Raw genomic sequence first — 16859 nt, 5'->3', positions numbered from 1 at the left:
CAGTAAACGATGGCATTATAGAGATATGCCAAGAGAATGAATGTAAATATAATCAAATTAAGATATTTAATGGTTAATGTTTGAAGATTGAAATGCTAGAGAAATATTTTTAGAGTATGATCTTGAAAAACAGCCAAAGGTGAGACTCATACCTTTAAAGTACTGATTAGATTCTCAATATTATTCTTGTCTGCTGTCACTGCTTCTTCTTCACACAGTTTCATTTCATACAGTTTTACAAGGGCTTCTGCAGCTTGAGTGTATTTTAACACCAAATTAACAGTTTTCAACCTTATAAGGAGAATTAAACAACAGCCTTCTATTAGTAAATGTTTATTTTCCCATAACGCAGTCCTAAAGCACGATTATGATAGATAATATAGCATGTTCTTCATGTTGGAACACTGACACATTACCTACAAGACATAGTCAGCTGACTGTCTTCTTGATAGATAGATAGTATGGACCACAAGTGATATTTAGCAAGAGATTCCAAGATAAGATGGTCTTCTTTCAAGCCTTGGTTAGACCAAGCTTGAGAGGAAAATCCTACAGACTCAACAGCTGAGCTATTAAAACTTTAGGCAAAATGTGGGAAGATCATACACTGCGCCCTAATCTCTGTGGCACATTCCCTTTCAACATGAAGAAGCATCATAAATCTATAGAAATACTTAATATATTGGTAAGAGAAAATAAAAGTGAGTTACAAATATTCATAAGATGAGTATTTTAAATGTGCAGCACAGATGTAAAAATAGGACAGTTGTCTGAAGCAAATTTACGTTAAGACAGTGGTCACATACTTCTCTATGTAGATGGAAGACATAGAGTAGACTTGGTTCATGTTCTGAAGGACCACACTGAGCTCTGAGCGTAAGGTAGGGACTGATGGAGAGGCTGCTGCCTGACTGAAAAAGTCTTCACATTTATTTGTGATTGTTCCCAAATCATCTTTAAGACGCTCCAGCTCTTTCTTTAGTTTCTATGAAAGAGAGAACAAACATTGGCATTAGGTTTTCACTCCAGATGGGGCATCTTTAAACAGTTTTTGTTTGTTTGCTTATTTTTTGTTAGTCCTCATCTGAGGATATTTTTTCCATTGATTTTTAGAGAGTGGAAGGGAGGGACGGAGGAGAAGACAAAGGGAGAAACAGAGGGAGAGAGGGAGAGGGAGGAATACTGATGTGAGACACATGGATTGGTTGCCTCCCGCAGGCTCCCCAACCCGGCCGGGGATCGAACCCAGGTACATGCCTTTGACTGAAAATTGAACCCTCAACCCTCCCGCGTGCAGTTTGACACTCTAACCACTGTGCAACACCAGCCAGGGCTCTTTCAACAGTTTTAAAACTCACGTTTTACATTATGATCAGTGACTTAAAAATTATGCATATTCTTTACTTTTTCTTTATCAAAGGAACTAAGCCAGGGGTGGGCAAACTTTTTGACTCGAGGGCCACAATGGGTTCTTAAACTGGACTGGAGGGCCGGAACAAAAGCATGGATGGAGTGTTTGTGTGAACTAATATAAATTCAAAGTAAACTTCATTACATAAAAGGATACGGTCTTTTTTTTTTTTTTAGTTTTATTCATTTCAAACGGGTCGGATCCGGCCCGCGGGCCATAGTTTGCCCACGGCTGAACTAAGCCAGAGTATCAAGTTTTGTTATCAATAATTCCCTTATTGCTCATCTTTTCAAGCCCAATCATCTAACTTAGTGCTTTTGCATGTAGCATATGGTCAACAAACGTCTAATGATTTGCACTATGAGAAGCCCTTACAGCCTCCACCATGATAGGTAAAAGGGAACCTATTTACCTGAGTCAGAGGTAGAACTGAATTAAAGAATGCTGGTTCACAATAAGCCATAAGAGCATAATCAGACCTTATGAAGTGATCACTGGGCAAAGTTGAGCATGTAAGAAGTTACAGGAGTTGGCAGTCATTAAGATAGTAATTTACTTTAAGTTAAATTTTACCCCAACACATTTACAAATCTCACCTCCTGCTCTGTGATTTTGAACACACTTTCATGCAAATCATCTCTTTCCAGTGGAGTTCGGATCTGTCTGATCAACCGATCTTCACAGTTCTCTAACCGCAGTCTAATGTTTCTCACTTCAGAGATGTAGAGATTATAAACTGATTCCTCTTGCTCCTCTGTGAACGTAAATATAATGTTTGGGAAACATCTTATTTTCTATCATTTGGATGCTCTTGCTCATGTTTTATTATGGCAGTTTTATTTCTACTGGAACATAGTGAGTCAGACTAATGTTACCAGATAGCATCACAAACCCACCCTAAGGATATAAACCTTAAAATAGTGACCTTACAATTTACAAAGAGTTAATAAAATTTCCCTAATGCTATTTGAAGTACCCATTTCTATTGTATCATGTCCAAGGAAAGTAATATATTGCTCTTTTATGTTCAGGAAAATGTGAATTGTATTAGTTGCAGATTACCTAAAAAATTAAATAAAAGTCCTTAAAATGAAAGGTAGATTAAAATATGTTCATGTTTAAAATTTTTAAAAGTAGAATATTACTAATACAGCTTTTGTTTCTAAGTAATATCAGAAGAGTTTATATTAAAATTTATATTAAACAAAAATTAACTAGACAAAAATCTTTTCCTTTAACCCCTCGTGTAAAACCCCAGTTTGGTTATGGAAAATCCCTACACCTTCCTCTCAGTTTTGCTGTGAATCTAAAGATCCTCTAAAGAAGAAAGTCTTTTTAAAGTCCAAGTTTGGTACATGGAAAAATAACTGAAGCTTTTCTGAAATGAAAAGATCATCATTCTGAACACTACATTGCAAAATCATGAAAATGTTGAAAAGCAGATGCATTAAGATGCCATCATTTGTCATACTCTTTGGTTGGCATCTTTTTATTAATTCATCAACTAGAAAAAAATTAATCCCTTTTTGCATATTCCCACCTGAAACATGCTTTTAATTTTTCCGCAACTGTGTCTACCTATCACAGGCTGATAGGTAGCATAACACACCTAAGAATGAAATTCCCATTCAGAGCAGGAAATAGCCTGTATTAAACACCGATGGGGGTGGGGGCGCGAAAAGGATGCCCGTGCTTTACCTCTTTCTGCAGATTTCAGAAGTTCTTGGTAATACTGCTTACACACATTAACCTCCTTTTCCAGCTGTGTGATATCTGGGCCCGAAAATATCTGGGATTCCTGGCTATCCTCCAGAAAATCTTCAAAACGAGACTGTAGATTACTCAGTACTTGCTGATGTTCACCAGGTAACATTGTCTTTACCTAGAGAAGACCAATGATTATATAATTGAGTGACTATGGTACTGAGTTAAAATTAAATGGGACAGATCTCAGGTTAAAGTTTCATGGTATAGACCAGTTCAAATCAATAGCCATAAATACAAGAACCATTTGAAATTAATTTCCCTCTTTGCTAACAATTTCAGGTCTTAAAAAACAAAGAAGAACAAGACGCCAAAACCGGTTTGGCTCAGTGGATAGAGCACTGGCCTGCAGACTGAAAGGTCCCAGGTTCGATTCTGGTCAAGGGCATGTACCTGGGTTGCGGGCACATCCCCAGTAGGAGATGTGCAGGAGGCAGCTGATCGATGTTTCTCTCTCATCGATGTTTCTAACTCTCTATCTCTCTCCCTTCCTCTCTGTAAAAAATCAATAAAATATATTTTTTCAAAAAAGAAGAACAAGACTCTAAAACTCATTAAATGAAATTAAACTGGACTCATCTCTAGAAGTCCAAACACTATATCCTGTCTCCCTATCAAAATATAAGCACTAAGTGGAATATGTGATCTCCAGATGACCCCAATTCTTAGAAAGTGCCCCGTAAATAGTAAGTATATAACAGATAGCATGGAATGAATGAACGAATACTGGCTCCGCTGGACTTCATCCTATTGTACAGCAAATACAAACTCTACTCTTCATGACAAAGTACCCCACATTTTTGGACAGATTAGGTTGATGTGTAGATTTACACTTACTGAAGCCACATTGCTAGCTCGAATTTTATCAATTTCATTGATGAGATAATGCCAGGACACTACACTCTTCATGTTTATGTGAGTCTCATGCCAAAGAGTTAGGACATTCTGGTACTGTTGTTCAATTCTGAAATACATGAAAGAAAACAAAGATTAAGCCTTTTCCCTCCCTTTGAACACATGCTACAATTTCTCTTTTTTCTTTCTTTTTTTTTTTAATGTATGCGTATGTGGGTGTGAAATAGCCCATGTTTGCTAGTTTTAGATCCTTCTGATCCTGTGGGCCCTGACAAAGTATTGATTATTTCTTTAACCTTCAGAGAGCTTCCCAAACGAGGGGTCTGTTTTTAGCTAATGCATACGCACCTGTTTGCAAAGTCAACCGCTTCTTTGTTTGGTGGAGGGACTGAGAAGCACACAGAGGGGACCATGGCCTCATTCCCCGTGGGGCTGATGACCTTCCATTTAGCGCGATGAGAGTTGTTCGCCAGAACACATTCATCGTCTTTGTAAATGGTTATCTGGTTTAAAATGAAGAACAGAACAACCAAATGAGATCATTGTTGACTAATTTTTTTTTTTTTTCCATACCCAATCTTGGGATTACTTTTTGTTGTTTTTTCTTAAGGTGGAAAAATTTACTCGTGAGCAATATGACCTCACTTTTTAAATATATGAACAAGGCCAGAAACTGGTCTGTTTCTAGGAGCTTAAGTACCTCAATTTGTCTGTAGTCACAGATGGCTTTGATTGGAATAGATGTTTTGAGTGGACAGTCAGGATTCCTTGGCTTCAGCTGAATTATGGTTTTTGCTCTCCCCACCAAGCTTGCCACTGTGCTTTTATACTGCAAGAGCTCTTCTTTCTCCTCCTAGGTAATAAATAGGATGATTTTAAATGGCAAAAGACTTGTGGTCTCTGTTGTTTGGGGGCTTTACAGAAATGCAACCATCAGAAAAGCTGCCCTGACCCCAAGGTCTAAACTTTCAACCCTTCCCCACCCCCTCTTACATCACCCTTCCCTGGTTTGGTTTATTTCATTGTTTTCTTCCTCCTTAGCATTTACTATTGTCTAACATACACATATATTTTACTGATTTACCATGTTTATTGCCTACGCCCACCTCTAGCCTGTAAGCACCATGAGGGTAGGGATTTCTTATCTGTTTTGTTCATAATCTGCCTCCAGCACCTAAAACAGTACCTATGATACAGAAAGTACTTAAGTATTTGTACTTGAATGAACGCACACACACACACACACAAAACACTGTTTAAGCATTTTAAAATATCAAAGCTATCCTAAAAAAAATACTTTTTTATGTTACCAAAAAATACTAAAACTGAATGTTTAAATGCTTGATTGAACAAAGTGGAATTATCAAGAGTACTAATGAAATATTCAGTTGTGCTTCCTATAAAAATATAATAAAAACCACCGAATTCCCATTTTACATTTTACATTACTAATGAAACTCCTAGGTAATCTTCTTAGTACCATTGATTCCTGAACAAGGTCTTCCAGCTTGTGAATGCTGCTGGATCTATCACAGCTGTACTTCCGCTGAATGGCATCTTTCAGATTCCTCAAGTAATCAGTGGCTTCTTTGGCGTCATTGAAAAACTAGGGAAAGATGAAAACTGGTAGTTAAAGTATATTATATGCCAGTAAAGTACACAGTTACCAAGTTCAATTACCAGGGCTCTGTGTGTACCCCTCATCGGTGAGAACAGAATAAAATCACAACAATGCAACGTAATAGCTACATCCCTCCTTTATCCAAATAACAACTCTTGAACTTGGATAATTATGAATGAACAATAAATATCCAAGGTTTGTTAGATTCCAAACAATTCTTAGGTAGGGGTGAAAGTCCAAGAGTAATTTAAAACTTCTGAAGAAGAATACATTTTTAAAAAGAGTTCTTGATAATGACTCTCTGTAATGAAAATACTTCCTTAGTAAGAGATGTATTTGTAAAATAAAGATTTTTTTGACACTTTAAGATTGTTTTTATTAAGGATTTCCTCCTTAATAGAATGCTTCAAGGTATCCTTTATGTCTTACAAACAAAACATTTCAGTTTATTTCCCCTGCACCTTAGGTACATGTGTCTGACAATGAATGATGAAAGCATTCTCTGTGAGTCAGCCGAAATCACAATGCCATGGAGAGAAGTGGCGATTCCATCACATACCTCGAAATAGGCGGTGTTCTCCTTTATGTGCTGCTCCACACACTGGCAGAGCTGCAAGACCCAGCTCCACTGTGTCTGCATTGCCGCTCGGTAGGCCTGAGAGGTAAAACCCAGTCACTGTCAGTGGGGAGAACAATGACATCCATACACAGCAATGCTTTCAAAGGATAAAAGACTCTACTATCTACATAGATGGTAAGATTTTTTTTTTTTTTTAGCAGATTAAGACTTGAAAATTAGGGTAGTGAATGTCCCTCTAATCTAAGATTATCACTTGCCCAAAGCCAGTCCTAGAAGTTTAAATGTCAACTTTTTAAATCAGTCCAGTCAATTTCTTTCAAATTTAAAAGTTTGTTTTTTTCTTAAAATATACGAAGGAAGCTAATCTTACATGAAAAGGAAATTTAACATTTGAAATGGATGCAAGTTGACCCTTTACTTCTTTCTCATCACTCCTTTTTCTACTCTGTGGAATCCTCACATTTCCTTTCCTTTATGACACTGTCCCTTCATCTCTCTCTCTTCTCTCTGAATTTTTGTATTTCTGGATCATAAAATATGCCTTTGACACAAAATATATGATCTTGTAGTTTTCTCTTTGTTTTTGCTTCTAAAACTAGGCCAGAAGCTGTTGGGACTGGAGGAATTAATTTCTTTGTTTTTACCAGGAAAATATTTAGGGGGGTGGTGGTAGGGTAGAGAAGAGAGTATGCAATCAATCCTATATCACTGTAATTCTGGAGTTATAAAAATCATAATACTAGAAATTTTTATTAAAACATCTGTTTGCTTTAACCTTTATTTAAGACAAAGCATATCTTTCATGAGGGCAAAAATATTGTATAAGATACCTCCTTAGGGGAAAATGAAATACCCTTTTATATTTAAGGTGCAATTCAATGCCTTCCAGAAGAGGGCGCTCTAGATGCTTTAAGTAAGCCTATCATACTTCCTCCTTTTGGAAAATCTCATTCCTGCTGAGCCTATGTTCAGGCAAGCTTTTGAATGGAATGTACGTGCATTTCCAACTGCACTGGAAATCCGGCAACATGTCATGATCATATTACCTGTTCCCCCAAGTGAAGCCACTTTGAGTAAAATGGCTATAAAAGACCTATCGTGCATTGTTAGATTAGTAGTTTCTTTTTCATATAAAATGTGAAATATTGTTGATAACCATTATCCATGTACCCACAAGACATTGCCTAGGCCAATGGAATCATAAAGATGACTAATCTTATCCTCAAGAAACATGCAATTAGATGAACATTTCTACATAAAAGTAATCAGGTCCACATCCACATTTTCTATTTCCATCACAATTCTTAACCTATAATCATATTTCCTAACAGCTTTCATCTCTCTACTCTGAGGACAATTCTATTTTTAGTTTATCATCGTACAAAAGTGTATCCAGACCCTTCATTACTCTAATTTCCTTTCCTTATTATCCCTCCTGCTCTTGTGTCTTTAAGATTCCTATATGGCATTTCATGTGGATGCAAAACCCTATTTTCATATAAAAGAAGGTCAAATGTAACATTCCCAAAACTCCCCAATGAGACCTGAAATTTTACTAATCTTTTGAGTCATGATGATTTCAGTGAACAAAGATATTTCTTTCCTCAACTGAGACACTGTGAGGCACGTCCCGTTGTAAGCACAGCTGCATTTTCCTCTGGAGACACACCACATCTATCCATGTCTGATGCTCCTTGCCACCTTACTTAACCTCTTCTCCCCCTCTTGTTAGTCAAATTTAAAAATTCACTAACTCTAACCAGTATATATCAGGCCAGAAAATTAAACACACCACCGCCGCCACCACCACCGCCGCCGCACGGGCAACCTGATAAATCCCACATCAATTCTCCACCTTCTGGATTAGAAATGTGCACTCCAGTGAGGCCTTTCCAAGGTGTTATTTCAATGCACCTCACAAAACTAGATCATAAGTACAACTATTAATTAAATAACAGTAACTAATACATCTTAAGAACATACTACGCACCATAAACTATACTGAGTAGTAACCTTACATTATTGCTCTCATTCTCACCACAGCTCTTCAGGTTAGAAGCAATTTTCCCATTTGGGTAGGTAGGTGAGGCTTAGCAAGGTTACATCACTTGTGCAATGGCACAAGGCAGGAGGAAATAAAACATCACAGCTTGAAAAGTCAAGGTCCTTCGTATTTACTGCAATTCACCTCTTGGGTTACAGGGTTGACAAAGGCACCTTTACTTTAAGTGATGGGCAGGTGACACACGTAGATCAAGGAAAGTGAAGACAAATCAGTATGATGTGTCAGAAACATCACTGTTGAGCCAGGTTGTAATAAAAATTGGATAGCTGGCATTTTTTAATTTGTCAGCAATAAAAAAAATACATAGGGTGATAATCGAATGTGGATATTCAAGCATGACTATTACGCCTCCTGACTCACCTCAATAGTTAATCGGGCTGGGTGGTTTTCCAGAAGTAGCTGCTCTGCTATCTCCTGAACTGACTTAATATTTTCTTCCTTTTGCTCCAGTTCTCTCATTAATTCCTAATTCAAGAAAGAGTTCGGGAATGTGTTAGAAAATGATCTAAACCTGAAATACCACTTTAATATTCAATTACCGAAGTTGCGCTTACAGCATGGTAATCTTTTTTCCGGGATATGTGGGTATTTCTTTCACTCCAGTCATAAGCAACTTCCTCTTCTTCTTTTTCATTCAACCAAATAAGTTCATTCGTGGCACGAGTTATAAAATTATGGAGGGTATCAAGGTGCCGTTCCTGATTCCTGGATGTGTTCTTTATAAGGGAAACCATTGTAAGAATCATGTCTTTGCCAAACAGAGATAAAGGAAACAGAAAATGTAAAAAAAAAAACTTACCAACAGTTTTGCATACAGACTCTCTAATCTGTGCAACTTTTCTGCGTAAGTTAGCTTAAGAGGCGCCGTCATTTGGATCTATAACATGGTGTAAAAAAGACACCAAGGTTAGGAATCTTGAAGAATTCTGATTCCTACTCAATGTATCTATTATTTTGTCACAGGGTCTTTACATGAAAAGCAAAACAACAGTAAGCTAAAATGAGATAGATACAGATTTTAAATGCATATACCTCACTGATCTTAGCTTCTTTAAGGCTACATTCAAATTCTTCAATAGCTCGGTGAACATTTTTATGATTTTCTAAATGGCTTTCAACACTTGGCAAATCTGATCCCCATTCAGTGCGGTCCAGCTGCCCCTTTAAACAGAAAGACTCTAGGTTAAAAAAAAAAAAAAAAAAAAAAAGAAAGAAATTGATAGCAATAAAGATGGAAACTTTCAGGTAAACACTTTCTTACCTGCATCTCATCAACCCAATTCAAAAGATCCTGCACAAATTTCATGTTGATTTCCTCTTCTGTTAAGTTCTGATCCAACAAAGAAGACTTTAGAAGGGGCTTTCGGATCTGCATCAACTTCAGGGTTTGCAACGCATTTGTCTCTACTCCTGAATTGAAATTTGGAACTAATCCTGTTGGGAAACCAGGTGTGTAAACTGGAGTGAGGGATGGAGTCAGGCGGGAAGTCAGACCTGATGACAGGCCAGATTTCACACTAGAAGGGGTCAGGGAAGGCGTTAAACTCTGGGTCAGCCCTGAGTTCAGACTGGGGTTTAAGGTCTGTGCAAATCCTGAGTTTAAACTTTGAGTGATTCCTGATATCATGAGCTTCGTCTGCTCTGTCGTCAGCATGCGTCCTTTGCTGTACACTGAGGAACATTCATTCCTTAAGGCCATAATTTCATCGCGTAGTTTTGCGACCCTGAAAAGAAAATCAAAAGGGATGAGCTATAATATAAATGGCATTCTTTATAAAGAGCGAGCCCTAAGGTAAACTATGGACTTTCGTTAACGATAATGTGTCAATACTGGTTCATCAATTGTAACACATGTATCACACTAATGCAAGATGTTAATAGGAGAAGGAGTCATATCAGGAGGCATATGGGAACTCTGTACTTTCCAGCCAGTTGTTCTGTTAATCTAAACTGCTAAGTCAAGTCTATTATTTGAAAAATTCATTGTAATCATATTGATAAAATTTTACACCACATTTTTTTCATGGAATTGTACCATGAGCACTTTCATTATCACACAGTCTTTATAACTATCATTTATAATGAACATAATTACTAAACTATGATGTGATAATTCTCCTCTTATTTGACCTTTAGGAAATTTCCAAATTTTTTGTTATTATAAAACATTTCTCATCTAAACCAAAAGTTTTTTATCTGTATTTATTTAAATGTTTTATTGTTATAATTCCTAAATTGTTATTGATTTCTAAAAGTGGAACAACAGAATTAAAGCATCATTTACAATTTTTGCTTTTTTAACTCTAGGTTTTTTTTTTAACTCTAGACTTTTAACTCTAACTTTTTTTTTAACAAAAGGACAGGGCATGAATAGGTAAGTAGCACATTTACCTCTGTACCAACTGATCTGCATGGTAGTATTTTCCATCAATCAGTATCTGCACATCGATTACATGCTGGCGTAAGAGGTTCTCACATTCAAGTATATAGCCGGCAATTTCTGCTTCATTCTGAAACTGCACCCCCGATTCTAATCTTTTAGAATCCTGTATTTTAAGAGAAGTCAATATTAATTTTGTGAAACAAAGTTTCAAAACTAGTAAGATATACTGGAACACAAGGCTACTTGAGTTCTCTTTTTTCCCTTACGGTTCAAAAATATGTTTTGCCTCTGTTGACTATTTCTCCATAGAGCAAATTCTGCTCATAATATTTAACAAACCTTAAGTTTCAGTTGACAAAAATACCAAGAATTGACCAAATGCTATGCAAACGTTTTAGTTCATCCAAATTCACAGATTCCTCTCCCACAATTCCAAAGGCTCCTAAAATTAACTTACAGCCTGAAGAGCATTTCGAGCAAGTATCAGTTTGTCTCCACAGATGACACTGTCCCTTTGAACTCGGTGGGCAATCTGCTGTAACATTTCCAACCTGAAAGAAGGAACAAAAGAGAATATAGCCTCTCCCTCCGAAGTCGCAGAGTTCACAATCGCTGAAAAATGCCGTCCGCTGAGACTAAAACACAATCCCACACCAGCGATTCAATACCTGTGTCCATCCACGGATTCATTGCCGAAGCTAATGCAGGAGTTGATCAGTGTTGGCCCACAATGAACAGAGAGAAAATTTTCATTTGAATCAAGGCTGGTTCGAGTGCTAGTAGTGTTACTAAACACAGAATCACTACTATGGTAGCTGTAACTACTACTGTGCATTTTTTATTCCTGAAATGATATTCCTTCTTGACCAGTAAAAGTAGACTAAAAAGTAGGTCTGCAGAAAGCTCTACTTCTAACGGTGAAAAAGTGGCAGCTGAATGTTACTGCTTTAATGGCTCCTTAAATATGCTCCTACATGCATATTCAACACACAGAAAATAATACGCTGATAACTATTCAAAAGAATCTCGCCTAAAGCCACGAGTTTGCTAGCTGAGGTTTGCCTTTTGTAGCTTGCGTTAAAACCCTGCAAGTATGGACAAGGCAGGCTGATGGGGCGGCACTGAAAAAAAAACCTGGCCAAATATTTTCACCAAGTGTCATCCAATTGCAACCACCTAAAAAACAACTCAGATGCCTCATCGAAGCCCAGGTACAATTAGTAAAAGTTAGTCAGGCAATAGCAATCATCAGCTAAAAAACCACAAATATTCAATTACAGCCTGACTTTTATAAAGGGCCAGGTCTGTACCCAAATAACAATAAGGCTGAACGGTGGCATTTATAAGCATGTGTAAACAAATTCATGTGATGAGAAAGAAAGTACATTCCCGTTTAAGTAGCATGTCATTTGTTTGTCAGGTTAAATTAACTGGAGAATGACCCATTTACCTTTCTTTAAGTGACATGCTCTCAGGAATGTGACTCTAATCTTACTATAGTTACTTTATATTTTTAAAAGCCAAAGTGCTAAGTAGACTATTGAGACAATGCTTGCAAATTTCATTTGACTATGCTTGTTTTTCCTTCCCTGGAAAAGAATTTCTCATTTGTCTTCTACACACTCCCATGCCACATAGCTATTATTTGCAATATATATGGTTAATGCCAAATAACTTGTTGCTTCAAGAAAACTTAAAGTATTTATCCAAACAAGCTCCTAAATATCTTCTTAACCCCCCAACACTACAAAGCCAAACTTGCTTTGATTTTTTTTGGAAGGCAAAAAAGGGGGAATTTGGAAGTGCCATATCAAATACAGTATGTCCCCAAAAACTGTATGCACACTTTAACAGCTGACAGCTCAATTTTGAAAATGAAATGTATTTTAATAAACACTGCCTTTATAATTAGTCAAAGTGTATGTATACTTTTTGAGGTGGACATCCTATATAGTTAGTAAACAGAAAATCCCAAAATAGTAACAGCAGCACCTAATGTTTATTAAGCAATTATTATGTGCCTGGAAATCAACTAATCATTTTACATACACCACTTCACCTCATACTCATAACCACCAAATGTGGTAGATACTACTACATCCTCTTCACAAATGAGGAAACTGAGGCTTAAAGAGATTGATAACCTTGTCTAGAATGACGTGGCTTGCAAGTTGAGCTACTAATTTAATCCGGATGGACTGATTCCTGGACCTGGAACTCCTACACTGCCTTCTTTTGTTAACATATAGTTAACTCCAGCTACTATTCTGATGACTAAAAAATCAACTCCATATCCCTTCTCTAGCAGACTTGGCCATTACTCCAGATGATTAACTTAGTATCTCACTTGAAATCGCCTACAAATGCCTCCTCCATAAAAGTTCCATCCCGTGTATTTCAAGTTTATTTTCGTTCCAATGATCCAGTTATGTTGATATAATATTAAGCTTTAACACGAGTGTGAGCAGTAATTTCATAAAGGGCTGACAAGTTAGACTTGCCCTCGTATTGTCGCTGCTTTATGTCCCATTTCAACAATGTTGAGGTCAAGTGTGGGGCACAGAGAGCATGAGTATACTGAGCGCCTCTCCATGTGCCTGGCACCATGTTAAACATTGGCCACACAAGGAGCAGTGAAAACACGTTTTTCTCCACATTTTTGGAGCTCGTAACAGTGGAACAGGTAACCCTTAATCAAATGATCACAGAAATAAATACAAAATTACAACAGAGATAAGTGCCATGAAGGAACAACACATGTAAACACAAGAGTTATAATAAACAAGACATCTGCACCAGCCTAGGAGACCATGGAAAATTTCTTGAGGAAGTAACACTGGAGCCGAGATCTGAGAATGATGAGGAGTAAAGAGAGCGGGGCAGGATGAACTGGACTTCCCTGCCAAAGGAGCAGAGGGCTGCAAACCTCCTGGGTATGGGGGAGGGTGGGACCTTGGCACTCAGAGCTCCTGAGAGAGCCAGTGTGGCTGCGGGGAGAGAGCGAGGAGGGTGTGGTGTGAGAAAGGCGGAGAGTGGAAGCCCAGGCCCATGGAGCTCACAGCTAACGAGGAACAGAGATTCCAATTCCCACTAGTCAGGCTGGGAGGTAAGGACTAGAATGAAGACAAATGCATCCAACACATGTCTCCCAAAGCACCTGCCAGGCCACTGAGTAGAGGAGTAGAGACAGAATGATGAAGTCAGTGACAATTTCATGGAATAAATGCACTTGTAGGGAGAACTTAACCTGATATTTACTGAGTATTTTCTGGAAGCCACCTCACTGCCCTGTAAATGGAGGCAGTCCATACTCTGGTTTCCATGGCCCCACAGAAAGGGGGTCACAGCCAAAACTATAAGAAGCAAAATAAGTTCTTTATGGACCTGTAAGCTTCCGGATCCAGGCCCTGGTGCTTTAAAAGCCAGTCAGAGGAAGACAAGTATCACAAGATCTCATTCATATGTGGAATCTAGTGAACAAAATAAACTGACGAACAAAATAGATCCAGAGACATGGAAGCATGGAACAGACTGTCAAATCTCAGAGGGAAGGGGGGAAGGGTGGGATGAGATTAACCAAAGAACTTATATGCACAACCCGTGGACACAGCAGTGAAGGTGGGGGGACGGGGTCAATAGGGAAAAAAAATAAAAGCCAGTTTGAGAAATTCTCATGGCTACTTGGATAGGCTTTAAACCTGTTACCACCTTAATTAGATGAGATTTCACAGACCAACCCAGCCTATCGGGTCTTTTTTAAACATTACTTCACTGCTTTAATCCCTCAAACCTCTTAGAAGAGTTTCTAGATAAGAAAATGAAACATCAGAAAGATTGAGTGACTTATCCAAGGTCACATAGCCAGGGAAACAGAAACGGGAAATGTTGGTCCTAGGTCATCCTGGCTCCAAAATGTACGTTCTTGACATGAGAACAAAGAGACGCCCACTCATCCTCCGGGTTTCCATGGAAAAAATAACTCAGCTTACCTTTCTACTTCTGGACGCAGCGCCTTCTCCCTCTCGAGCATGGCAATGATGAGCTTCCCCCACTCTTTTTCTATGTCATTTGGATGATAACCTTGAAGGAGTTTGATGCGTCCAAATTCTATCCAAATCTGGAGAAAATTTAAAAAAATTAATTCAAAGCAAGTATGTAAAAACAAGTAAATGAATAATTACACTTGACAAAAAAAGGAAATTTCTGCTTACCTCTAATAATTTATATAGGCGTTTGATTTTTGATTTTTCTGACTCCTTTGGGGGAATTTCTGTTTCTTTAAACTGTAAATACTGATTGTAAAGTGCCTAAAATGAAAGGGAAAATAAATGAAGGCTCAACATTCAAAGACCTGTTTTCATTATGGCATAATGTTACCACTTCAAATGCTACCGACTGTGTCCTATGCATTCGGTGGAATTCTTTTATAAAATTGATACTCAAGGCCTATACCAACTGCCAGCGATTGGGTTATGTAAGACTTGATGAGAGTGTAACTACTGATGTGTGCTGTGATTCAGCAGGTGCCACACCAGTGTCTAGATCAACAGTTCTCAACTTGTGGGTCGCGACCCCTTTGGCGGTCGAACGACCCTTTCACAGGGGTCGCCTAAGACCATCATGCATATAAGATATTTACATTACGATTCATAACAGTAGCAACATTACAGTTATGAAGTAGCAACGAAAATAATTTTATGGTTGGGTCACAACATGAGGAACTATATTTAAAGGGCCAGAAGGTTGAGAACCACTGGTCTAGATAATGAACCGCGGTAGAACTTACTAGGGCTCTATTAACAGTCTCATCAAACAAACAAGAAAACACATCCTAAAAGACACACTTTCTGCCCTACCTGGTCTGGCTCAGTGGGTAGAGCGTCAGCCTGTGGATCAAAGGGTTCTGAGTTCGGTTCTGGTCAAGGGTACATACCTTGGTCCCAGGCTCCTCCCTGGCTCAGGCCCTGGTCAGGGCTCACGTAGGAGGCAACCAATCAATGTGTTTCTCTCACATCGATGTTTCTCTCTGTCTGTCTCTCTTCCACTCTCTCTAAAAAAATCCTCAGGTGAGGATTTTTTTTAAAAAAAAGAAAAACATACTTTCCAACTGTGGCAAATTAGCTTTTGGAAAAATAATCTGATACAATTTCCATAAAGGGGGAAAAAAAAACCTGTTCTTGTCTATTCCATGGATCTATCCTTGAAAAACAGAATTCTTATCAGATAGATGGAGTTAAAACTTGAGGTCAATGTCCCACTGGCTAAGTTAAACAGATCTCTTAGTCAACAGAGATAGATGTTAATGGTTACTGCTTTATTATAGACATTTCAACCATGTAATTAAATTATTATCTAGTTTGCAGATACTAATTTGGAATCTCTTATTATATTTACTAAAAAGGACCTTCATAAAAATGATGTAGATAAAGCATCTCCACATTTAATAAGTGTATACTAATTATTTCATCCTGATTCATGCTGTTGTTGTTTTTCTAAAAAGTCCCTTTTGATCTTTAGACAGACACATTTCTGAAGGACTCCTTTCAATGTTCTGCTAGCTAATAACATTACTAGCATTTTCTCCACATATTTTTTATTTTTTATACTAGAGGCCCGTTGCACAAAGAGATTCATGCAATAGGCCTTCCTTCCCCTGGCTGCCAGCACCAGTTTTCCTCCGGCACCCAGGACCCAGGCCTTCGATCCGACCGCAGCAGAGAAGCCAAGCCTCTTCAGTCTTCAGTCGTCTTCAGTCTTCAGTCGTCTTCAGTCTTCGCTCTGCGCCTGTATATGCAAATTAACTGCCATCTTTGTTGGGTTAATTTGCATACTCATCCTGATTGGCTGGTGGGCATAGCGGAATGACACCAATTTGCATGTTTCTCTTTTATTAGTGTAGATTATATCCTATCCCAGGCACCAGCAAGTAACCTGGGTATTCATTCACTCAAACTTTTCCCAAAACTTTAAGAATCTGCATTAATCAGAAGCCAGTACAAATTTACCCAAGTGTCTGACAATAGGAATCCACTTGGAAACAATTTGAACTTGAAATCTGAAAATTGTTTTGGTCGTAAAACACAATGTTTCAAGACGTCCATCAGTAAATAAGCACAGAGTGCCATTCTAGGCTAAATGCTGCTCGTGGTAGATGTGGTGATAGAGGGGGGATCCTTCTTG

General features: G+C 38.1%; 1 protein-coding gene across 21 annotated transcripts in view; it reads right to left on the bottom strand.

Moving 5' to 3' along the window:
• The window catches only part of DST (dystonin), a 432285-nt gene that overhangs the window by 157018 nt on the left and 258408 nt on the right, over positions 1–16859 (bottom strand). For 19 of the 21 annotated variants that reach the window (XM_070418341.1, XM_070418345.1, XM_070418343.1 and 16 more), the window contains 18 exons: positions 14891–14986; positions 14669–14796; positions 11137–11230; positions 10688–10842; positions 9558–10020; positions 9329–9457; positions 9096–9173; positions 8851–9012; positions 8657–8761; positions 6211–6306; positions 5511–5636; positions 4731–4883; positions 4379–4533; positions 4013–4139; positions 3110–3293; positions 2008–2165; positions 807–985; positions 153–291 (listed from right to left, as the gene is read on the bottom strand). In XM_070418341.1, coding sequence (XP_070274442.1) covers positions 153–291; positions 807–985; positions 2008–2165; positions 3110–3293; positions 4013–4139; positions 4379–4533; positions 4731–4883; positions 5511–5636; positions 6211–6306; positions 8657–8761; positions 8851–9012; positions 9096–9173; positions 9329–9457; positions 9558–10020; positions 10688–10842; positions 11137–11230; positions 14669–14796; positions 14891–14986 — 2727 coding nt within the window. Of the gene's footprint in view, positions 1–152; positions 292–806; positions 986–2007; positions 2166–3109; positions 3294–4012; positions 4140–4378; positions 4534–4730; positions 4884–5510; positions 5637–6210; positions 6307–8656; positions 8762–8850; positions 9013–9095; positions 9174–9328; positions 9458–9557; positions 10021–10687; positions 10843–11136; positions 11231–11347; positions 11654–14668; positions 14797–14890; positions 14987–16859 lie in introns of those variants that run through there. The other 2 variants (XM_070418360.1, XM_070418361.1) reach the window with 2 other exon arrangements.

Source organism: Myotis yumanensis, unplaced genomic scaffold (genome assembly GCF_028538775.1).
Source record: "Myotis yumanensis isolate MYYU_CA2020_CCGP unplaced genomic scaffold, mMyoYum1.0.hap1 SCAF_6, whole genome shotgun sequence".
NCBI lineage: Eukaryota > Metazoa > Chordata > Mammalia > Chiroptera > Vespertilionidae > Myotis > Myotis yumanensis.
Note: the sequence above shows the minus strand (reverse complement) of the source record. Positions and strands in the feature narration are given on the sequence as shown.